Here is a 26,265-nt window from a genome sequence, read left to right on the forward strand (position 1 = left end):
ACAAAAAAAAATCCGCTCCAACAGCTCACAAGGTAAACAATCCATACTAAAATGCAGCGGGTCTTCGAAAGAATGAAATTGATTCCAAAGGATGTTAGAACAAGAAATTTAGGAAATCATTTCGTGTACTACGTCAAAAGCAGAGACACGTGTGAAATTTGTGCTAAAAAAAGGTACAGTCCCGATCTCACTACAAATGTCCAATTTGTAGAGTATTTTGTGCTGCAATGATAACTATTGTATTGTAGAAAAATTCTAATGATAATAAGAAGAAAGTATTGTACAAAAAATTAAAACATTATAGAAGAATTTGGAGTCGTGTAGAAAAAATAAACTCGGATAAACCACCGCATGAACTACGTAAACAAATCAGCTAGGAAACGAATTGAAGGACGATCCGAGGAATTCTGGAGAGATAGCATTGATAGATGTCCTTATCAACTCCGAACACGGAACAGGGCATGTGCTTAATACTTAAAATATTGCTGTTATTCAATAATGAAATGAAAAAGTATATTTAGTAAACATTTCAAAGAAAAAAAATATATCACGAAGAAAACGCATGCATACTTCCCATCATACGTTGACTTGACTACTTCAGATTATGCTGATAAAATGTATTTGACATAATATATCAACAAATAAAAGATTCCATTCAACATTACAAAAACACTCGAACAGAATTGCCGTTGTTGACTATAATATCGCCCAGTACTTTTTTACGATGTAATATTTGTTTTTAATGATAACTTGCAAATCTTTCTTATCTCAAAAATGCTGTTGATTATATCACATCTGTTCCAATAAGATATTAAGTCCGAGTTAGATAGCCTACATTGTCATTTGGGTAACGTCTACGGTCAGGACAGGTAAGGCCTAAAAATACAATAAGAGTGTCGTGGAAAAAAAAACTAAGTATTGGCGACTTATATTACAGATTGTTAATTCACTTGTAATAAGCATCTAATAATGTTGTTTTTAAATTACTCAAACCTTTGGTTTTAAACCATTCCCCATTTGTTACTGCAATACGTCCGAGTGCACCAATCTCGGTTAGGAACGTTTAAGTAATATATATTAGTTAACCACGTATTATGTTGTTTTATTGTGGCACCAAGCTCGGTTACGAGTTAAACCACGCTAGCCATGAGAATTTACTAACCGATCGAGTGCGAGCGGTTAAGAAGCTAACCGTGGCTATGAATCCAAATAGAGTAGGGTAAAGTTGCCTAATTCCGTGGCATATTTAATAAAGTCTATATTAATGCCAAAATTGTAATAAAATTTTCAAAGAACACCTAAATGACGTTATTTGGACCTTCAGCTACAGTTTTTACAACATTCAGTGTCAACAGTTTCACAAGTTTGGTATATAATATATGATTCTTCATTGTTATACAGTGGCTCCTAAATCCGTGACAGGGATCCAAATTCCGTGATAGTGGTTTCCTAATTCCGTGAGTGATATCCTAATTCCGTGATACTAAAATAATCCTCATTAACTGCTCAGAAAACAAACGCGTATTTTGAAAAACACATTGAAGTCATGGTATATTGTTTTAATATGGATTAAGCAAGAAATTACAACATAGAAGAAGGGTCTAAGTGACAAATTTCATAGAAAATACTTGTGTAACTACTGGAATACATATTACATATTAATATATTATAAACAAAATAAACTGAAAGTTAAATTCAATACAAAATTAAATTTGAATAAATTGAATTATAACACAATTATTTCTCATTATTTATATTCCTAACAACAGCAGCAATTAAGTTAAATATATGTCCTATTATTTTATTATAATTATAATTGATATTTTCTATAACTTATTTCTATTATTATTTCCACGAACTATTTTCTTTCATAGATATTAATTTTCACAATTTAGCGTTGGCATCTCTGGTCGAGTGAGCCAGGAAGGAGAAATATGAAAATAAATCCGAAAATGGGAAAGCTCCTGTAGCATTGTTATTGTCTCATGATGTTTAAATAATCATACACATTGATTCAGCTGACTATAATCTACAGTAATATATCATTTTTATAATGCTATATTAATTCTTACCTCAAATATAAAATGTTTCTTCAGGAGCGGTCACAAGAGAAAGAAAAACTTACTGGTCAACCACCTTTCACGGAACAAAAGCTTCTGCAGTCGACTGTTTCTATTCAAAAGGCGGGTAGTCAATAGAATTGAAAAGAAGACATCTCCTGGCATCTGCTAGGTATTTCCAAACTTAAGAGTCAGAGACCACAACTCCATGGCAGCCAATTGAAATTTTATGACGGGATTAGGCACCTTTACCCTACGATGAGAGAGAGCTTTTGTAATAATGTGTTTCTTGAAACGGTATAATCCAATGCCACGATACAGAATACGGTGACTACAATAACTGTATGTAGTATGAGAGAGTTTATTCTCCAATTTGTACGAGTGATTGGATATGGTAAGAAAATAAAAATAATAATAACTGCGTCAGATCATAGCATTTGGAGGCATGGAATGTGATTTATTAGAGGATATGACAGAAAATAATGTTGACAAAAAAGATTTATTCAGGAACGAGGCTTGGCGAAGCCTAGATTTGATATAAATCAATTAAGTGATGAAGAATGTGGACAAGTATTATTTGAGGTTATGTTATAGTCAGCGTTGCCAATTTAACGACTTTTAATTGATTTTCGGAGAAAATTCATTTTAACTTTTCTATTGCTTAATAGGGATTTTAGTGATTTTTTAGGATCCTCTAGATCAGCGGTGACCAAAATTCGAGCTGCAGTGATTACATGCGACAGACAGCCTATGAAGTAAGGAGGCGGAGGAAAGGTACTTGGCATGAAAACTACAACCAGTGGTGGTTCCTGTACTAACATCTTGATCAATCCCGCGGGTAAAAATCTCAAGCTTTGCTGTATCAGTAACGTCACTGCTGTCATCAAGAGCCAGTGAATAATATACGATTTTTCTTGCTTCTTTTTTTAACCTTCCTCCTGAATATAATCAGAAATTTTCTAAATTCTTCTCTCGATACTTGGTCGAGAAATTAGTAGTTCTTCAAAATTAAAAACTTCTTATGGACGAGTTTTTTAAGCTATTTTAATCATTACTCTTTTGAGAAATTTTGTTCTATTAAAAGCTTTAGAGCACGAGATATTTCAAACCCCATTAGGTAGCTGACTTCTTTTTATTTATTTATGCTCGACCATGCTGAAATGTAGTAATTATACACCTGGTAGCAGACCTTCAATGCATGTCATTAAAGTACACCTACTCATTAAAGGTCAGGTCTTTCAGCCAATGACGACTCAGGTAACAACTGTTCAGCCAATGACAGGTCAGCTTTCTACCGTTATAAAACCGCAAGTATCGATTATTCTCGGATATGCAATCGAAAGAGAATTAGCGAAAAGTCACGGAGGCTGGAACTCCAATACTGTCGCAGAAGGTTATGTTCTGTTACTATAATAATTAGCGTTAATTGTAAATAATATTCAAATAAATTCAATCTGTCATCTCGTTTTTCAATGTCTAATTTTATTTCAATGTTATCTCTGTAGGTTCTTATGGCCTAGCAAGGTCAATGTGCACATCTGTTCCTCGGAAAAAATCAATACTTTCACGTCTGCCAACATCTCACAACATACGGGACATTGCTCCAGGTCAGATACAATAAAATTAATGATATCAAGTTAGAAATATGGTCGAGCATAAAAAGTCGTATGAAACTCGCCTATAATGGTAATTAAGAAGCTCTTATGAAAATTATGAAACTCGCTTGCGCTCGTTTCATAAATATCCGTACTCACTTCTTAATTACCTTCATTATAGGCTCGTTGCATAATGTACTATTATGTCATCTTTCTTTTCCTGGCTATGGTTTAAGACATGTCAATTCCTAGCGTTTAACAGTTCGTTGGTACATAATACCCGTTGGGTATTGAATCAGTTTTTCTACAATATTATTATTAAATGAATAACTAATAAATAGTTACCCTCATCTAAAGATTAAGAAGATTAAAATTGAAATGAAACCTAATAATATTTTCCTACTAGGGAGAAGATCTAAAAATTTTAATATTCATTCACTTACAAAACAATTATAGAAACACATACTTAGTGGTCAGTAATAATAATAATAATAATAATAATAATAATAATAATAATAATAATAATAATAATAATAATAATAACAATAATAATAATAGTACATTATTCAGCGTGGCAATTAATGTTTCTTTATACTCCTAATTGAACCGTTGAGCAAAGTAAACATATTACATTTTGTCCGACAGAACAACAAAAATGTCCTCCTTATCATTCTTTACGAAATCACCTCTTACTGCTTGTAGAGACAGAGTTTGTAGATCGACATGATACCGCCACTGCTTGCCTTCAGTACGTGAATGAAACACACAGCAATGTACAGGAAACACTTCGTACCCGTTTGAATGTCTGTGATTACACGATGTAATCACGACACCCGCTTTGGTCACCGCTGCTCTAGCTACAAAAATAAAACTTACCCATCGCTAATAAGCAATCTAGCGGTTTCTTTCACTATGGTTTAGCGACTTTCCATACACTTTCTCTTTAAACATTAATAGCCTGTTTTCAAATTATCGTAGGGTTTTTTTCTGTACTTAACACTTTAGGTATAAGCAGATACAAATAATAGGATAAAAAATGTCGTTACATCACGTATAAAGCATAGGAGAAAATTGAACTTATTTTTAATTAACACCGAAAAATTCAAGCGACGTTTCTTGTTTCATTGTCACGCCATCAGTTTGTTTATTTTCTATTATCCCTTTATACTATTTCTCAACAAGATGGAGTAAAAAAGTTATTATTTTTTTCTTCCACCATGTTAATAATATCAAAACAAGTGCTTGTACAAATTTTGGCCACTCGAACGCAATTACGAGGGCCGTAAAAGAAATAACTTTATCTTAAGGGAAGACAACACAATTTCATTGAAAAAAAATTATTGGAACAGATACAAAAACTGTTGAGCTATTTTTCAACATATTCTCCACTGGAATTGAGGCATTTTCATATCGTGGGATCGACAGAGAGGTGCAGACGGCGGTCACACACTGGTTCCTATCCCAGGCGGCTGACTTCTACGACACAGGGCTTCGAACATTGATCCCACGGTATGAAAAATGTCTCATTTCCGATGGGGAATATGTTTAAAAATATCTTAACAATTGCTGTATCTGTTCCAATAAATCTTTCCATGAAATTTAGTTTTCTTTCTGTACTCGTAATTGCATTCGATTGGCCAACACTTGTATAAGGGCTATTCTATATGAAATCGATCAGTAAAAACCTCGCATTTTTTTATACTCTAATTTTTTCCCTACTTATACAAGGTGCTAAGGGGAGTGCATTTTCAGAAATATACTATCGAAAGTAAAACGGTTTTCGTATTATTGAGCGACAAATTTTGCGTAGTTATTAAAACAAGCCTCTTTCAGCGCTCAGAACTCTGGAACCATTTACTGCAGAACATTGAACGAGACCTTATTTTGAAGCTGAGATTTGGTAGGTTATGTTAAGAAGTAATCATTATTTTTATTGTACACAGAGAGACAGATAATCTGATTTTACTTGCTTTTAGGCTTTTTGGCCATTTATAAAATGTAAAAAAATATTGAGAAAAAACTTGCATTATTAAGAGGGATTCGGCATTGTTTGCTTAGTGGTATGGAAATAAGTTTCGAGGGTATTAAATAGATTATTTTCACACGCCTAGACTTGTACGGTGCAATACCGCACGCACTGGCCGAGAGCTGAAGATAAGCGAGCTTTGGGCGTCATTTTACTCCTGTGTTTATGAAAACCTGTGATAAAGCTAGCATAGCCATGAATGCTAGACGACACATCACGTGTTTGTCTCCTGGCCTTGCTTGTCTCAGCTACCTCCCGTCTCACAGTCAGCTGGTTAGTTCACGCGCGTACTATTTATTTTCTTTATTTTATATTTTCAATACTTTCTTATCAACGGTGCACCAGTAAAAAATATGTGTTTATTTGTACTTTCAATGCGGAATCTAACTATATATTTTTAAAATATTTTTTACTTGGCAAAGGCGTCTTAATGAGGAAAAATCTAAATTTCTCCATTTCCATAAAAAGTAAGAAAATCTGTTTGTATGTCAATATAAACTTTAATTTCTCAGCATCAAAATAAACCATGATTTTGATCATTGGGTGAAAGGGTTTCGGGGCCACAACAGTTTAAATTTGCTAATTTTATGAAAATACGATAAATTTAAATATTATTAATTTTAACACTATTAAGTTCTGATGCCTCAAACTTTGCACAAAGCATTGTATCACAGTTCTCTACGTAGAAAAAAAGTTTAATTGTATTTAGAAATTGTAAGGTCAATTTTCTCTATATTTCGGTCGATTTGAGATGGAATAGTTCATAAGCACTTGTTTTGACTTTGTTAACATGGTGGAAGAAACACGATAACTTTTTGATCTGCCCTCCCCCCTCAGAATGTTAGCTTGTTAGCAAACACCACAGATAAATATTTTGATTGGCTGTACCCTTGTCATCTTCATGTATGTTTCTGTTAAAGAACTAGTGTCATGATCATCAGTATGGCGTGGAGAAGGTGGGCGAAAAATGCATGTCTCTATGCAACCCTCGTTGGGGTGATAATGGTTCCCATAGCAACAGCAGAAGGAATACTATATCCTATTGAATCTGAATCAAGAACCACTCATTTACTGGATGGCGTCTGGGATTTCCGGCTAGCAGATCCAGCCGATTCTGCTATTGGACATCGAGAAGGATGGTACAAACAGCAACTGAGATTGGTAGGAATGACTTTTTTTTTTAGATTCTGTAAAAATTCACAATAAAAAAGAATAGTGAAGCCTATTTTAACTGATTACTAGTTACTTTTATGAAGAAGAACAGTTAGCAGAAATGGTTGATAAATACAATACATATTACAAAAACTGTGGAATGTGAAAACTTGTCCTTTGTATGGTACACAGTAAGTTAATTTCAGTTATGATCAAAAAATAAAAAGCAAGTAGGCCTAATAGAAAACATTTCGAACACTTCATTAATGAATAAATTTCTTCAATCCAGTTTGTTTAATTTTGACATATTACTTTTAGTCTCTTATGTCTTTCAATGTGCGGACAAGAGGAAACTCATGTCGGTCTGGGTAGCGTAGTCGGTATAGCGCTGGCCTTCTGTGCTCGAGGTTGCGGGTTCAATCCGCCTTAAGTTGTTGGCATTCAAGTGTGTTTAAATGCGTAAGGCTTGTCAGTAGATGGCATGTAAAAGAACTCCTGCGGGATAAAATTCCGGCACACCGGCGACGCTGATATAACCTCTGCAGTTGCGAGCGTCGTTAAGTAAAACATAATTAAAAGAAAATTAATTTTACATGCATACGCCTACATACATACTGCTTAAGTTACATCGATCTTACCTGATACACCTACGTCCAGAATCTAATAATTGGGGAGATGCTGATGAGCGGTCTTTTAAATGAAGAGACATACATATACGTATTTCTACGTTTTTGTACAATGTGATGTTGATGAGCGGTCTTTTAAATGAAGAGACATACATGTACGTATTTCTACGTTTTTGTACAAAGTGATGTTGATGAGCGGTCTTTTAAATGAAGAGACATACATATACGTATTTCTACGTTTTTGTACAATGTGATGTTGATGAGCGGTCTTTTAAATGAAGAGACATACATGTACGTATTTCTAAGTTTTTGTACATTGTGATGCTGATGGGCGGTCTTTTAAATGAAGAGACATACATATACGTATTTCTACGTTTTTGTACAATATGTAATGTATTGAAGTGCCACGCTGTGAATATATGTGTACGCAAAGCAGTAATAGGCCTACCACAGTCTAGTAGCCTATACACAGTCACGAAAGTCAATGCGTAGTAAATATGCATCCATAGATAGTTGCCAACCACTAGGATCGCTTATATCGCCTCATCACAGACAATTCGAAATAGTACCGGCGCAGTCTATTGTTCCTAGCACGCTCACAACTCAAGCTTCGTGACTGTTTATACTAGACTGTGGTAGTACCCTATAGGTCATTTGTTATCTCGTGAAATCAGATGGATGAGTGCGCCGTAGCATACAGTAAGAGCCTTATGGAGGGGGTAAGTGAGCTAACTAGCTGCTAGTCCAAGCGTAGTGAGGAAGGGAAGCTTCCCAGTCAACTTTTTCCTTCTCACGCGCAGAGAGGTTTCACGAAATATCGAATGGCTTATATCAAATTTAAAATTTGTGATGTTTCAGACAGGAGGAACGATTCCGATGCCCGTTCCATCCAGCTATAACGACATCACTGAAGACAAGGAAGTCAGAGATCATGTGGGAGTGGTGTGGTACGACCGAACATTCTACGCTCCGAAGTCATGGAGCACCGACAATTTGAGAGTGTGGTTGCGGTTTGGCGGTGTTCACTATGCAGCGCAAGTGGTGAGTTTTTCCGCTAATTACGTAGTTGGTTCTTTCTTCCGAGGCTTTCCTCAATCGCACGACCAATGTTAGATAATCCCATAATGAACCCTATTGCCAACTCCAGACAAAGGATAACCTCTCATTTGATAACAGATTGGGACTAGAGAAGACGTCAGTACTAGCATGTCTCGAAAAGAAAAAGTGCCTTGAAACTGATGAGTCCAAATATAATTAGTTGGTTTAAAACAAATTACAAGAATACTGAGAGGTGCTACGAGGCGCGTCCATAAAGTAACTTCCCCACTCATCCCACAGCTAGCAAAACATATGTTACGCGAAACGACTGTGTGTACGTGATAGAGTAATGTCCTGGTATGGCGCATGCGCTAGCGGAACTTCCCTAGTGCTCTCAGTAGCTTCGTTGCATTGGTTGAAGATGGACGCTCCTATTCCAGCTCCCGCCGCGTGAGAAGTGCGATCAGTGATAAAGTTTTTGAATGTACAGGGCATAGCGCCGATTGAAATTTATCGTCAGCTGTGCCAGGTCTATGGGCCTAACGTCATGAGTAAGCAGATGTGTGTTGCTCCACAAGGTCGTTTGTGATGATGATTGGCCTCCCACTGCGCTCCTCGTCATGCACATTTTGGCGTCTTGCTGAAAATTGTCTACAGCAGCAACGCACCAACTGCTTGCTCATGAGTTCATGAAGCAACGAAGCTACTGAGAGCACTCGGGAAGTTCCGCTAGCGCATGCTCCATGCCAGAACATTACTCTATCACGTACACGCAGTCGCTTCGCGCAACATATGGTTTGCTAGCTGTGTGACGAGTGGGAAACTTACTTTATGGACGCGCCTCGTATAAACATATTAATATTAGTATTATCTCACTAGTTCTGCTTTGAAAGATCGTATTTATTTGCTCTTTATAGCTTAACGTGCCTCTATGTTTAGTGAGGATCACGTAAGAGTAGGTCTTAAAAGGCTAATTTGGCCTCTCTTCAGTGTTGCCAACAATTCCAGATATTACCAAAGAGGATAAAGTCACAATGTCATGTACTGAAATAATAATAATAATAATAATAATAATAATAATAATAATAATAATAATAATAATATAGTATTAACAATAACAATGTCCTACTTATTTACTACATCTCTTCTCTATGTTAGAAGATGTTTACTAAAAGGTTCAATAATTTGTGAAAGAGTATATTTCCTCCTGGATCTCTCGCACATCATGTTGATAATTAGTAGATTGTATGATCTAATATTAAAATGTATTTTGCCTGACAACATGAAATTCATCAACACTAACCATTCTTTCGTTTAATAGCTCTGGCGGCAAGGGGAGGGGGTGTTTGTTTCCAAATCGACTGTACGGCACCGGGAAGAGTTATTTCTCGTGAGGATCATCATTTCAAAAAATTATCCAAAATAGTTAATTTTTCGATAGACTCGTTACTTAAAGACCCTATATATGCTTTTGACACACTTGACTCTTAATAGATTGATAATGGTTATGTTCACTTGCATTCTGTTACATAGTTCCTGAATGGTGGGATGGTGTTGAGTCATTCCGGAGGCCACGTTCCATTTCAAATTGAAGTTACGTCCGAACTCAAGTATGGAGACAAAAATCTCATCTCCGTGGCCGTAAACAACACGTTAACTGACATCACTGTTCCTCAAGGACAAGTTAACGAACTTGCAACGTAAGTATACCGCATCCTTAACACACAGACCTGTCCTTTAATATTATTTCTACATGAACTATAAACATAATGTATTCATGGATGTTCTAACTTTGTAGACATTCCAATGATTTCTGTCAGTCCACTAAATTCACAACGTGTTCTTTAGGGTGGAGTAAATCTATACATGAAATTGTTTTCTACCTTTTTTCTAAATGTAATCGTTGTAAAAATTTGTCTTTTCACTTACCTTAAGAATGTGAAGAATATGGAGTTTATATATTTAATTTTTGAGGTGCCCCAAGGGCTTTGAAGTTTCTTAAAATCGAATTTTTTTTTTGCCTTTTTGTATATTTGTCTATTATTTTGTTTTTCGTTGTATAGCTAGTGAATTGCTGTACCATGAGATATTTAAACTTGATTTGGAAGACTCTAAATTGGGGTTGCAGTATACAGAATTTTTCTGCATTCATCATGGTAAGCACGAACCAGTTGTACTATTCTTGTATGACTGACTGTCAGAATATATGCCTTTACCCAGATTTCCTTACTTTTGATAGCAACTCTTTCAGAAATCTCTCCAACAGTAGGTTTTTTTAATTTTAAGTCAGGTTTTAATTCATTTTTGACCACATATAATGTTTCATTACATCATGATAGGTAGGTACAGTAATTGTGATGGGTTCAGCCCCTCTGGCATTCCGAATACAGGGCAGAAGATCAGATTTCTTGTATTAATTAGAGCCATTGTTCTGATTTAAATACCCTGCAACATAAGAAGAATGAATTTTCATTAATTATATCATACCTAAGAGTTTTGTGATTAAGCCCAATTTTCTTATAAATTGAGGTTTCTGTGACGTTTCAAGATGAAATAACAGGGGACCAAAAATATGCAGAGTCTTTTAACATATGTTTTTTAAATATTTTCCTCGTATCCTGTTGAGATTAAACCACTGGAGATGTTCTCTCACTAAAAAATCCGAACCTCCAAATTTAGTGAAAATTTCAAAATATGGTGCTCTTGGGGCACTTCTAAATATTAAGGTAGAAAAAAAATTTTCATCGTTCTTTATGATATCAAACCACAACTTTTCCCTGGTATTACATTTTGATTCCATAAACTTCATATTTTCACTCCAACCTAGTGTTCATAATGTGTGTGTCCGCTTCATCTGTAATACTCGCAGATTTGACCATATAACGCCATCTATTGAAGCTCTTTCATGTGTCTTCCTAAAGGAGCGAAGAACAGCACATGCTTTATCTGTTCTGTTTAGAACATTACTCAATTATACTCCAAATCATCTGAGAATTCGCTTTGAATAACTTACAACATTGCGGAATCAACATCAGGCTTTATTATCCAATCCTTGTCACCGTACCTCTTTCTATTCATCCTCTTTCATCCTGTTACTTTGTCGCCTATAGAACTCCTTACCTCGTCATGTCAGGGATTGCCGAACGGTTAATCAGTTTCAATTAAGAATTACATACTTTTACATGGAATTGATTTGTGAGTATGAGCCGAATTTTATAGGTTATTCTGTCTGTTCATTTAATTTTTTTATTGTATCCCATAAATATTACATTAGCATTGAAGTTTAATATGTGGAATTTTTCTCAATAATAAACATAACAGATAATTCTATATGACCAAAAAATTAATAATCTTCACATAGATCATTCGTCTAACAGTGCAAAAAACTGTGGAGTCCCTAGCGCACAAGTCACTCATATGATTGTGCTTCTTGTATGATGACGTAATATATGAAGAGTCCACTGCAAGAATGATGGTTGTCATTAGGAATACATTTTTCAGGAGAAGCAATTGAAAGTTTGAAATGATTAGCTCTCAAAGCTTAACTGTGATTTTCCGATCATTACTGGACAATGACTATCAGTATTAATGCCATATAATTCTCTATGTACAATGTACATTCTATATGTCTTAAGCTATGCATTGACAGTCTTGGTTCATTTTCGATAAGAAAGTGACATCCATCATTCTTGCAGTGGACTCTTCATATGTCGAACATGGAGTAAGGTCACAAAAGGAAAAAACCAAAGGAGAAAGATTAGATACGGTAATGTGGATTGAGCCTCGGCGTAGCTCAGTGGTATAACACCCTGTGCGTAGAATTGGCATCCTGGATTCGATCCCTTGCGCCGGAGCGAATTTTTCTCCATTATTAAATGATTGTATGTGAAGTTCTTCAGTGCCGCAAACCATTTTTGAAACGACCAGTATTTCCAATATGCTGCAGAATCGTCCTGTTCTTTGGAACTGTCAATACGGATCAATATTGAGGAAGTGACAAGATAGCGTTTAATCATTTCAGAACATAAGTAGCTTAATCCGTAGGATAAATAATTCTTTTCGAATATACCCACGAAAATTGTGGCGAGAGACGCTGTTGGAAAATTATCCCGCTATACTAGAATAATAGAGAGTAATGAGTTTTGTTACATACCAGAGTAATAGGCCTAACCGTTTTTAAATGTTTTATGTATGAAATATGCTTTGTAAAAATATAATTAAACTAATTAGTTATAATTAAACAAGCAAAATTTGCCTGTTACATAAAAAATATGAGGCAAGAGACGGAAATAATCTGATAAAATTGAGACAGGGAGATCAAAAAACCGCCATCTCCAATTTTTGACAAAATTGAGTTATGGACTGGATGGTGCATTTTAGTTTGTCCCGTATGTGTGGAAGGCAAGAATACACTAATTTCGACATTGATCTGCATTCTGGGGGCTGTTTTAAAACTCGTGGAAGTCAGAACTCCACTTACTCCATGGAATAAGAGAGTTTTTGCATTCCAAGCTTAATTTCCCGGTAGGCGGCAACACTATCGCTCAACCAGGTGAGTAAAGTGATACGGTATTCAGAATGTCACAAAAATCTATGAAATCCATGTAAGTAAGACTATGAAAGGCGCAATATGGAGTCGATTTAACTTCCGGAAACACAATACAGATGCATCATTCCCCAGTCAACTAAAGTACAATTCAACATTACCATTGAAAAAAGAAAGCAAAAGGACTTGCAAAATTGAATGCAGTTTATTTCTGAGGAAAGTAGGATGAATTACCAAACTCTGTTTGCGGACAGTAATAATCTAGAATCTAGATGCACAGGAAGAACATGAGAGTGAGAGAAAAAACAGAATCCGTAACATGAATCAGACTGTGTTAACATTTTAATATTGTTTGTGGTTTTATTTGTGTATTTTGATATGTTTTATGGTAATTTGTGATTTTGTGTGTCATATTATTTGAAATTAAAAAATCTAGCAATGTTAATCTTAATAATAAACTTCCATTTTCTCGTATATTCCAATGCTTCATAAGGAAATTGTGGTATACTTATCTTTTTTCTTCACATGATTCATATTCATTCACTTTTCTTAATTCATACACTGTGGAAGTCAGAAAACCACTAACTCCAGCGGTGTGTATTTCAAATTACTCGTATAGAGTAAGATAATGTAAAAATTTAGATTTTGAAGTGTTTAATTGTAAAGGAATGTAATTTTACACAATATTAATAGGTAAATGTATGATATTTAAAGTTAGTAAGACAGATGATAGGTTTTTTCTCTCTCCTGTAAAATTTGGTTTATTGGAATTAGGGAGTTTTTTATTTCCCTGTCTCAATTACTGAGAAGAACAGCCAACGTTACGTGTACTTTATGAGTTTAAAATATATGGCTGAAAATTGAGCCAAAGAGAATTATCTATCACTCATCCGATTCCCCAGTAGTTCAGAAAAGAGTTTCTCCATTTCTCTATCCCTCTCTCTTTCTCTGAATGATTTCAGGTCAGCTATCTGAAGGAAAGTAGAGAGAATGAAAAGTAAAACGTGGAGATAGATAAGATAGCGAGCTCTATAGGAGAAAAATAAAATAAAATAGTGCAAATGTGAGAGAATTTCGAGCTCTGTTGGGTAATAATTTAACTATTAGTTTAGTGGCTATAATAATATTATCTGTTATGTTCCCAAATTTTAAAATTTCTATTCCAGAGACAACGGCACCAAGATTGTACAGGGGTATACATTTGATTTCTTCAATTACGCCGGAATCCACAGATCTGTTGTACTGTACACTACACCTATTTCCTACATTGACGACATAGATGTCAGCACAGATATAAATGGTGACACAGGTAAACTACAAAAATGTATACGCTGTCGTTACAAACATTCTTCTCGAAGTTTAATATTGCTAGATAACTGTTCTTGAGTTTACTCGAAAATATCACACAGTGATAGAAATAGTTATAAGAACTAAATACCTATAGAATACGGTGACTTTATGTATCCAAATATATTTTCGCATTTCTATGACAAAATGTACAAATTAAAATTTTCGTCCGATCTTGCGTTCTAAAAACTCACAAAAATAGTTCAGAAATGAAAATACATAAGTATGTATAAAAAGTTATATTTACTCTAAGAAATCACGGTCCCTGCTTCTAAATTTTATGTACTACTATAATCTAATCCTTTCGCTGCTGGAGAATAAATAAGAAAAACAAAAGACGCGTAAACCTTACTGCAGCGGCCACTGTGCCAACAGTTTTGTTTGTCTGGTTGGCAATATATCTTTATAAGTGTAATTTTCCTCATTTGCCGGTTGCAATTGAATCATTCATTTCCAATTTATCGCAATCTAAATTCACAAACTTCTTCCTTTACTCGATTCAAATTCACTAGCAGCGGTGGACGATTTTCCAACACCTTGATAATATATTATGTACATTCATAGAGAAATTTTATACACATATCACAAAGCTTTACTTTATTTTCTTAATGCCTTGAACACTCACATAAATATGTTATGGCTTTATAAAAAATACAAAAATATTCAACTAATAAAACAAAGGGTCACAGCCAGATTTGGACTTTTGTGACACTCGAAATGGAGAACGTAAAATATCATTATATGCCTAAAAGACTTCAAGATGGCAACACCACCACTCTGTAATCAGTGTTAAATCAGAAATATAGTGGAAAATATGAAACTTCTTTCCAGTCACACGTTTAAACTAGAAAAAAGCCTGAAAGTTTTATAGAAGACAGTCACTTTATTTATTTATTTATTTATTTATTTATTTACTTATTTATTTATTTATTTATTTACTTACTTATTTACTTATTTATTTATTATTTATTTACTTACTTATTTATTTATTTACTTATTTACTTATTTATTTATTTATTTATTTACTTATTTATTTATTTACTTATTTATTTATTTACTTATTTATTTATTTATTTATTTATTTATTTATTTATTTATTTATTTATTTATTTATTTATTTATTGAAAAATCATTTAGTCATAACTATAGTTATTATACTCGTAATGATAATGATAATGATTAAAGTTGATCTATTTGCAGGCATTATTACTTACAAAGTAACTGCAGGAGAAAATCCCTCAGGAACACCTGAAGCTTCAGTGAGTCTCGTGGACCGTGACGGTAATTACGTCATCCAAGATGTTGCTGGTCTAGAAGGAAAGCTGGAGGTCCCTCAGGCCAAACTGTGGTGGCCCTTTCTCATGGACACCGATCCTGCGTATCTCTATACTCTGGAGGTAAGTCTAATACATACTATGCATAGTAGGCCTACTTCCATTTACTGGCAAATATTCGCGGCGGCGTTGTCTGCATACAGATAGACTAATTTTTTCTACTGTAGATGCAGCGAAAGAAAAAGTAATTTATAACAAAGACAGACCCTTGAGCTCTCCTATTTGAATTTCATGGAAAGAGCAATTTCCAAGGTTATTTGATATCAGCCAAATCAGAGTATTGAAATAAGATATGAAAAAGTCTAATTCCTTCGCAAAATAAGTGCATAATAATGAGATTATCATTGATAATGTCCCTTCTGGAGACAGAAATCTGTTAAGTTGTTACCACAGTAATTAAACGCTTTCAGTTTAGTAATACAAGGTATTTATTGACGTTAGGCAGTGGATTTTCAACGAGGAATTAAACCTGTCTCATAGCTACAGAGGTGTGAAAATTATTAGAATAATCTTAATTTTAAAGGTTTTTTAATAGTTCCTTCACAAATATTCATTGAATTGATGAATATTGGTATATAATATTACTATACTGATGTAGGATATATTTACTACTAACAATGCCGGAAAGCATTGTTGTACATTGGTATTTTTCTTATTTTACAATTGTTATGGGAATTCAGAAATTATTATATTATGTTGGCGGAATTGGAAACATAAAAAATTAATTAAGAAATGCTTTAAACAAATTGTTCTTTGCGTTTACATTGTTGTGAAGGTTCAAATGAACGTATACATCTGTTTTGTGCATATAATTTTTTATGTTTCCAATTCCGCCAACATAATATAATAATTTTTGAATTCCCATAACAATTGTAAAATAAGAAAAATACCAATGTACAACAATGCTTTCCGGCATTGTTAGTAGTAAATACATCCTACATCAGTATAGTAATATATACCAATATTCATCAATTCAATTAATATTTGTGAAGTAACTATTAAAAAAACCTTTAAAAATTAAGATTATTCTAATAATTTTCACACCTCTGTACAATCAGTTCATCTGAATATCTAAAGAAGACTTTTTCTCAGTGCTCTGAATTCCCTATTCCTTGTGTTATAAAGAAATAAAAAATGAATTAGACCATAGTTCTGTTTGAGTAATCAGGAATTCAATATACGTTACAGTCCGCGTCACCGTTTTTGGCGTGTGAAATAAGTAATGGGAACATTAAGTGCGAGTGTCTTACCTTTACCATAGTCAGTCTGACAACTGTGTTTGGCAAATGGATGATGTGACGTGTATAGGAAGTGATACCATTCTCAACTGCATTAGCAATATGCTCACAAACTGGGCACTATACTCTAGGTGTAGGACACACGCCAAAAACACTGGCGCCAGCTGTAATAAAAATTAAATACTACTAATTAAAAGTGACTGTTTTGTTGAAGTCAAAGAAACGACTGGCTTATAACTATTGTTAGGAAATTTTATTCATTTTAATTTCCATCCATTTTTACGAGTCAAATCTTGCAGGTCCGCCTCACCACAGACAGTGGTGTGTCTGCAGACGTATACCGACTGCCAGTAGGCATCAGGAAAGTGGAGTGGAACAACACTGCCGTCACCATAAACGGAAAACCCATCTATATCAGAGGATTCGGACGCCACGAGGATTCTGATGTAAGTCAGTTAATTACAACTACATGAGCAAAATATTTTGTCGCGACCACCATAATCATAATCATTAACGTAACCATAAACATTTTCTAGTTTCAAGTTTGTCTCTTTACTCACTTGCATTCTAGCTCTTCTAAAGATTTTGGATCAATACTCGATATTCATAACTGATTGGGCTCTCTAGTTAAGTTGTCAGTAGGGGCAAAGGAGAAAGTTTAAGACAACACACGATAAACAGAGCATAAAAGACAAGAGGAGGAAAGCGCAAGAAAGGACATGCCTCATTTGCTTAATTTATTTACTTACTTAATTTATTTACTTAATATAAACACTGTAACAGCTAGGCCACCAAAAATGTCTTATGTTTTATAATTTTATTTTTCACAGATCAGAGGCAAGGGACACGATTTCCCTCTGATTGTTCGCGACTACAACCTGATAAAGTGGCTAGGAGCCAATGCTTACCGCACATCACATTACCCTTACTCTGAGGAGATCATGGACTTTGCCGATAAGGAAGGCATCATGATCATCGACGAGTGTCCCGGTGTCAATATTGGGTAACTACCTACATCAATTTATTTTGAAATACCAAGGTAATAGTGAAACAGAAAAAAGACCATTTAACAAACCTCAGTTTCCATTGCTCTGCTCATCATGTTCATGATTCTTCCCTCCGACTGTTTGAAGCATTTTCTAAACAACGGGTTTGAATGACTAAACGTTTTAAGTTTGTTGTTAGAAAACCTTGTGAAAGAGAAAGTGATAGAGATAGAGGTTACAGAATTGGATTTTCCTATTACTTTTTTCTTTCGCGTTTCTGTATATAATTTTATTTTATATTCGAATGATATACTGTAATATTGTTCCAAATAGTTCTTATTATATTCCGTTCAGTTTTGAGCCGAGTAGGCTTTGAGCTGTTTTGGAAGATTCGAAAACATGAAAAAGTTTTGTTTCGTTTCATCTGTATTAGCATAATTTGATTTATTATAGATTTATTAATTTGTCATACAGAATAATATCTGTAATATTGACAATTGATATTTGAGGAGAAAAATTCGCTCCGGGGCCGGGGATCGAACCCGTCTACGTACCAAGCGCTCTGACCACTGAGCTACGGCGAATTCAATCCCCAGCACCGGACCGAATCCTCCTCCTTCACTATTTCCCTTTGTGGCCTGACTCCAAGTTAGGCATATATGTTGACGTATATGTCCAATGTCAACTGCCATTATATTAGGAGCGCACTCAGCTGAGTGACTTGTTTGGCCGGGATTCCGCAGTTAAGTGCACAGTATTTGAATTCGGCGTAGCTCAGTGGTCAGAGCGCTTGGTACGTAGATTACTGTGCACTTAACTGCGGAATCCCCGCCAAACAGTCACTCAGCTGAGTGCGCTCCTAATATAATGGCAGTTGGCATTGGACATATACGTCAACATAGCCTATATGCCTAACTTGGAGTCAGGCCACAAAGGGAAACATTGAAGGAGGAAGGTTCGGTCCGGTGCTGTGGATTAAATTCGGCGTAGTTCAGTGGTCAGAGCGCTTGGTATGTAGAACCAAGGACCCGGGTTCTATCCCCGGCCCCGGAGTGAATTTTTCTTCTCAAATATTAATAATTGGATATAGTTTAAATTATTGATTTTCAACATAATCAAGAGTGAGTAGTGAAATGTGGTACACAGGTTTATTAAATAACTATATTAAATTACTACTTTTATGATTTTACTGTCTATTTAGGTAATTTTAAATGGTTGTTTTTTATTATTTTACTGCCTATTTCCTGACTTTTAAGTGCCTATTTTCCTGCCAATTTAGCCAAAATAAATGCTTGAACTTCCGGACTCTACTGATCACCATATTTAACTAATCAAGAAGAACATTTTGAAACTATATACACTTTGATCTAAAATCTCTGATCTCTATTTCATATAGCCTACTAAATTAATTTATTTGTGAGAGAGTATTTTTTGAAGTGTTGTGATATTTGATGTGTTATGTCTATATTACACTGAAGCTGTTATTGTAGATTTATGTCGACTAATAATTATGTTTTCAGAGGTTACGGTTTCAAAGACGAACTGCTTTCTGCCCACAAAGCAGCACTAACAACGCTTTACAAAAGGGACAAGAACCGCCCGAGTGTAATCATGTGGTCTGTTGCCAACGAAGCGCTGACGGCCAACACAGGAGCCGACACTTATTTCAGGTATACGATATATGGAAGGCGGTCAGCTGCTACATGCGTCGCAGCATTTCTGATATGTGACGTCACAAACTTGTATACTCCATTTTATTTCAAGGAGTGCAGTTCGGTGGCTCCTTTGAACACCCACTTACAGATTTATGACTTCCTACACAAACACCTCTGACAAATTCCATCCGGTCCCCTCGTCCCAACATTGCACAGTTGCCACAATCCTGGTGACCCTCGAAATGAGACTGACGGGATTCTTGGAATTCGGGAAAGATGCAGCAACTCTGCCTCCACGTGGATTTGACGGGAGCCTGTCAATTCTTCTGAACGAGGGTTGTGATTGGTTACTGACAGGAGAAGACAAGATTTCCGTCACAGTAAGGAAGACATTTATTTATGACAACCAATTAGTATGGGGCAGTAGAAGGTCTGTCGGCAAAGTCTTTTCTATGAAACTGCACTCCATGAAATAAAATACAGTACAATACAGTAGAACCAATCAGAATCAGTCTGTAACAAGTACTTCCAGAGTTCGTTTGTTCACATGTGAGTGTTTCAATACATTGAATAAGTAAAACTAACATTTACTGTGTATGTGTAAGATAAATAAATGGAAGAAGAGACTGTAAAAAGACAAGTATTGCACAGGCAGGCGCGGAAAATAGTGTTTAAGGTGTATAATTATTTAAAAAACGTTGACGAGCAGAACGCTACTATATATTAATATTATTGTGCTGAATTAACACTCTTCAATTTTATATAAATAGACTGAACTGCGTCCGAGCACGAGCTTCTGCTCTTTCAAGCTGCAATGCCTAATGTAGTGAAAACCTTGTATATTAAATAAATAAATAAATTTGATTTGATTTGATTTAATTCCTTATATAGGGTTGAGAAATGCGTGTTATTATTCGGTTGAGAAGCTCTTATCATCCAGTCTGCTGTCCAAAAATCTGAAAGTTAGAATTTATAGAACAGTTATGTTACCGGTTCTTCTATATGGTTGTGAAACTTGGACTCTCACTCTGAGAGATGAACATAGGTTAAGAGTGTTTGAGAATAAGGTGCTTAGGAAAATATTTGGGGCTAAGCGGGATGAAGTTACATGAGAATGGAGAAAGTTACACAACACAGAACTGCACGCATTGTATTCTTCACCTGACATAATTAGGAACTTAAAATCCAGACGTTTGAGATGGGCAGGGGATGTAGCACGTATGGGCGAATCCAGAAATGCATATAGAGTGTTAGTTGGGAGACCGGAGGGGAAAAGACTATTGGGGAGGCCGAGACGTAGATGGGAGGATAATATTAAAATGGATTTGAGGGAGGTGGGTATGATGATAAAGACTGGATTAATCTTGCACAGGATAGGGACCGATGGCGGGCTTATGTGAGGGCGGAAATGAACCTTCGGGTTCCTTAAAAGCCATTTGTAAGTATGTAATAGGGTTGAGGTATAATTTGTCGACCATTTCTCGTTCACGTTGAATTTCGACACTAAATATCCTCTGCAGTTATTAAAACGTAATTAAATACAATATACGTAAAACCTTTTAACATTGCATTGTATATTCTGATATTTTTAGTGCGGTTGCTGAACATATCAAATCTTTGGACTCCAGTCGGCCTATCACCATGGCAATGAGTGCGTCGTACAGCGGAGACAAAGCGGTGAGTGAAAGTTTTTGGGACTATTTCTGTGGTTGTTTGCGTCTCAGCTATTTCTCTAAAGAAAGCAGAAATCGATACATCTTACAAGCAAACATTCTTATAGGGGCAGATAGAAATGTTAACTTTTTTATTCCACCATGTTGATAATGTCAAAACAAGTGCTTATACAAATTTTGGCCACTCGAGCGCAATGTGTTTGTAATTGTAGGGTGAATTCATGGATGTGATTGGCTTCAACCGTTACAACTCCTGGTACAGCAACGGAGGAAGGACGGACACCATCATTCCGAACGTGATGAGTGAAGCGCGCGACTGGTTCACCAAATACAACAAACCAATCATCATGACGGAGTACGGAGCGGATACCATGCCGGGATTGCATATAGTAAGCACCGTAGCTTCTGCCTAAATATTGTCGACTGACGTCATCTTATAAAATTCTTTCTTACGTACAGTAATTTGTAAATATACAGACGGTACCAGCAACACTAGTACATTCAATATGGTTTATTATTATTAAAGGGCGGAAATATGTGCGTTATGCGTCACCGTTTTTGGCGTGTGAAATAGGTAATGGGAATGTTAAGTGCTAGTGTTTTATATTTTCCGCAGTCAGTTTGACAACTGTGTTTGGCAAATGGCTGATGTGACGTGTATAGGAAGTGGTACTATTCTCAGCTGCACTAGCAACATGCTCACAAACTGGGCACTATATTCTAGAACATACTCCAAAAACGCTGGTGTCAGCTGTATCAACGGACTATACTGTTTTCATTCACTCACGTAAACAGCGGCAAGAGAGTACAGTCTGGTAATGAGAACCTCATCACTCCATTCAGTCGATCTATAAATACTGGAATGAAGTTGTAATACAGTTCTGATGATTTAAAAACTTACCTCAAATGTTACCTGCCACGGCCTGATGATTAAAGCATGCATTGCACTGAACCACAAAATACATCCGTAAATTATCGAAAGAGAAAGTTCGACTTCTCTCACTCAAACAGTTTTTCAACATCGAAAAGCTATTTTCCGTGTTAAAAGATGTTAGAGGTGCAAATGAAAAAATAGCTGTAGTATCGTCGTTTTTCCCTCCACTCAAAATGTTGAACAGAACTGTATAACCGGTATTTTTTTTTTTTTTTTTTTTTTTTTTTTGCAGAATTTAAGGAATTTTTCTTTCACCTTTTCACCTATAAACTGTGGATTATCAAGTTTCTTGAACGGAGTATTTGCAGAAATCATATTACATAAATCCACATTCAATTCAGATCGTGTATGTTTTTCATTATTTGATGTCGAAGATCTTTGTACGTTTTCGGTATGTTTCTTGCTGTTACAATGCCGCTCTATGTAATATTTCCTACGTATTTTAATTTCACATTTGCGCACGGCACAGAAAATATTTTCCCCTTGCGGGATCAAAATCTCTCTTCCGTATTTGTTTCTTAGACTGTTTAATTCCAAATCCTTCGACTCAGGTATCTTAAATCACTTTTATACAACACTACTACCTTCACAAAGGCAATAAACATTATTGTAAACACCTGGCTTTCTTTCTCATACGACTAGAAGTTGACACTGAAGATCATTTGTGGTTTCTACTCGTACTACCGCCCTCTCGTGGTGCATTTATGTTATTGCGCTTGTACCTGTGTCGTCATCCATACTTCAGACCAAACTAACCTGTATCGCGTGGTAACGCACATTTTCCCGCCCTCTATTATAAATGTTTATCTTAAGGTCCAAAAATTTTTGAAGCCTACGACGTTAGTCATTCCATAGTTTTTGGAGTAACATAGTTGAGCTAAATCATTGCCGTTTCTAGCAGAAGGCCGGGAAGTTCGAACCGGCTGTGCCGCCTTCAAGTCTTGGTTTTTTTCGCACCTAGCAGCTATAGAAACTACTCACTATCTCTCGTGTATACTTTAGAGTCGCCTGACGTAACATGCACACAATCTGAAAACACCACCAAATAATGCAAAGTAACATGTGTTGCATTTATTAAGAAGCGAGAAGTCGAAAGGAATAGTATGGGTATCAATTAAAGTTCAGTAGTTGCTATTTTGAACACATCTCTTAGACAGTATTAATTACACACTACTGCATTTTATCAGACACAAGGAAGGGATATCTGAGTGTCAAACTGCAACAGTATACTAGTTTTGTCAGGAAAAGCATGTCACTAAACCGGGAAGAATGAAAGATTAGAAAATACATTTGAAAGAAAGAGCTGTCATGCTACAAATTTATTATTTTACAGTTTAATTCTAGAAATAAAAACGAATGCCTTCTGGTAAAAAAAAGTTCTTTTCTCACCCCGCATTAAGCGTTTTTTTTTAAATATTACATTGAAGACAATGAAAAGATAAGTAGTGCCCTAGATATATATATATATATATATATATATATATATATATATATATATATATATATATATTCCCAGATTACTCGGCGTTATAGGCTTTGACAGTAACAACTTTTGTTAGGTTTACTATGCTGCCATCTAGTTGTTACATAAGGAGTTACGTCATAATTCCCATTTGAATTGAATTAGCGACTGTACTGCCATCTCGTGTTCGTTTACGGCGGACGGGTGGCGATCCTGGCGGTTGTTCTCTTCAAAGTGCAACCGATTTTAACATAGGAATGAGCAATCTATATGTGATCTGGGGTAGTGCTTAGAAAACATTTATATTAAAAGAGGCATCAGTATGAATCATAAAACTGCATTAGATTGCTTCATTTGCCATAACGTGGACATATATACTCTTGGTGTTTGAATGTATTCAATTAGAAAAAGTATAGCCATTTTCCTAAACATTCTACATTTATTTATTACACTATTATTAGTATTATTATTATTATTATTAGTATTATTATTATTATTATTAATTATGTTATATTTTAGTCTCCAGAGTACATTTGGTCCGAAGAATACCAAGTAACTGTACTATCCAAACACTTCGAGGCATTTGATAATCTCATGAAGGAAGGATTTTTCATAGGAGAAATGATTTGGAATTTTGCTGACTTCAACACCGCTCAGAGTAAGTGCAATATAGTTACAAGCATATTAGAGAAAAGGTTTAATACATGAAAAATCAAATAAGGCTTTGCATGTTTTGAATGATAGCGGAGTACCATACCTAGGAAAAAGCGTAATTGAAAATACTGAATGAAAGAATGTCATCTCTAGAATTATTGTATTCAAAGTATTAAGTGGGCGTAAAAGTAAGTTTAATAAAAATAATATTCTAATAATCTAATTGAATTTCTTATGTATCAAACGATACATAAAAGTGTTTCTGGAAGTCATCTTGAACTCGCCTTAACGATTACGATGATTTGGCAGCAATTTATTGTAATATAATCTGGCTTTGAGACAATTAGATGTCGAACTCAAATCGTTGTGCGATTCCCTCTGCCTTTCTTTTCCCGAAGACTTTACTAAAGCTACAATTCGAAATTTTCGAGAATAATTGCGAGGTCGTGAATATGAATCATGAGACCCTTTCAGGACGGAGAAAAGGTGTTGAGATGTATAGTGAAGTAACAGCCGCCAACAGTTGGATTGCAAACAAGAAAGGACTTTCGACTAGTGAATGGATATCTAGCCTGAAAATGACAGCAAATTTAGCAGCTGTCCGTTCCGTTCCCGGCAGATCTTTTGACGGTACCTGCACCAGGTATGGCTGCCCGGAGATTGAAACTTTGGCACACGTCTTGGTATTCTGTGAACAGGGATTGTTCTTGAGGAACTCTAGACATCATCTTGTAAGATCCAAAATTGCTGCCGCATTAAGAAATAAGGGCTGGATAGTAGAAGAAGAAATCTCCTGTCTACCTGAAAATGGGTCAACGAAACGAGTAGATATTTTAGCGTACAATGCTGACACTAAACAGGGCATCATTGTGGACCCCACGATACGTTTTGAAGTAGAATGTCATCAGTTAGCCGAGGTCCATCTTGAGAAGAAGTCGATCTATGAGTCTACAGTCTGAAATATGCCTTAATTCACGTTGAGGTATTCGGCTTGCTCATAGGTGCTCGAGGGACTACACCAGCTTTTTTCGAAGAATTTCGACGGCAGTTTGATCTGCCAACATCTCTGAGGGATGACTTTGTGATAGTTGTGTTAAAAAAATCCTGCCAAATCCTAATTAATCACATGGTGCCATATTAATAGCAATTGTAATTTTTCACGTCCTTTTCTTTGTTTCCCTTCTTTAAAATTTAATATCTATGTTTACATATGTATAATAATTTTTTGAGGATATACTGAGTCCGTAAGGGCTACCCTCAATGGGGGGGGGCAGTTTAGTATTATACGTATATTTCGTATATTTCATACAGATTGGAATAATGTAATCCAAATATCTGGAATTCAACGGACGGCCGCCATTTAATGAAATTGTTTCATCTAGAGCATATTTATCCGAAAATATTTTATATGATTTGTATTTCTCAGCTTATACCAGAGTTGGCGGCAACAAGAAGGGAGTCTTCACTAGGGAGAGGCAGCCAAAGGCTTCTGCACATCTGCTGAGGAAACGCTATTGGGCCGTGGCTCAAGAGCTGGACAACGCGACGCCCCCAAGCGATTTGGACGAGTACATTATTTCACCAAAATCGAAGAAGTCCTTGAGGAATGAATTATAAAGTTTTTGTTAATGTTATATTCTGCTGGCAGTCTGTAGCTTTGATCAAAGATAGTGTGCATAATTAATTCAATAAATTATTATAAATATAAGAGTATGTTATGATAACGTTGTATATACTTATTGTTATTAAATGTAGCAGTTTAAAAAACGTAAAACTTCCCTCTATAGTGTAGGCATACACAACATGAAAACACGTTTATATGACGAGATACTGCACTTTCTATAGATCGAAGCAAAATTACAGAAATTGTTTTGATTTTCTTTAATTTACTTACTCACTCTGTTTAACCTCTCCTTTTATCCGAATTTACACGCCATTG

The 26,265-nt window shown here is 35.4% G+C and overlaps 2 protein-coding genes across 2 annotated transcripts in view; one reads left to right on the top strand and one right to left on the bottom strand.

The window, feature by feature from the left end:
• LOC138705090 (beta-glucuronidase-like) overlaps positions 1-26,265 on the bottom strand; it is a 155,664-nt gene that overhangs the window by 50,365 nt on the left and 79,034 nt on the right. The window lies entirely within an intron of this gene.
• On the top strand, positions 810-26,211 carry LOC138705086 (beta-glucuronidase-like). Its single transcript, XM_069833705.1, has 13 exons — positions 810-869; positions 6,602-6,842; positions 8,318-8,500; positions 10,031-10,197; positions 14,210-14,352; positions 15,591-15,787; positions 17,262-17,408; positions 17,793-17,965; positions 19,469-19,618; positions 21,196-21,280; positions 21,489-21,665; positions 24,192-24,330; positions 25,753-26,211. The coding sequence occupies exons 2-13, from the start codon at positions 6,612-6,614 to the stop codon at positions 25,941-25,943; spliced, it is 1,983 nt and encodes a 660-aa protein (XP_069689806.1). The 5' UTR covers positions 810-869; positions 6,602-6,611; the 3' UTR covers positions 25,944-26,211.

Source organism: Periplaneta americana, chromosome 1 (assembly GCF_040183065.1).
Source record: "Periplaneta americana isolate PAMFEO1 chromosome 1, P.americana_PAMFEO1_priV1, whole genome shotgun sequence".
Classification (NCBI taxonomy): Eukaryota; Metazoa; Arthropoda; class Insecta; order Blattodea; family Blattidae; genus Periplaneta; species Periplaneta americana.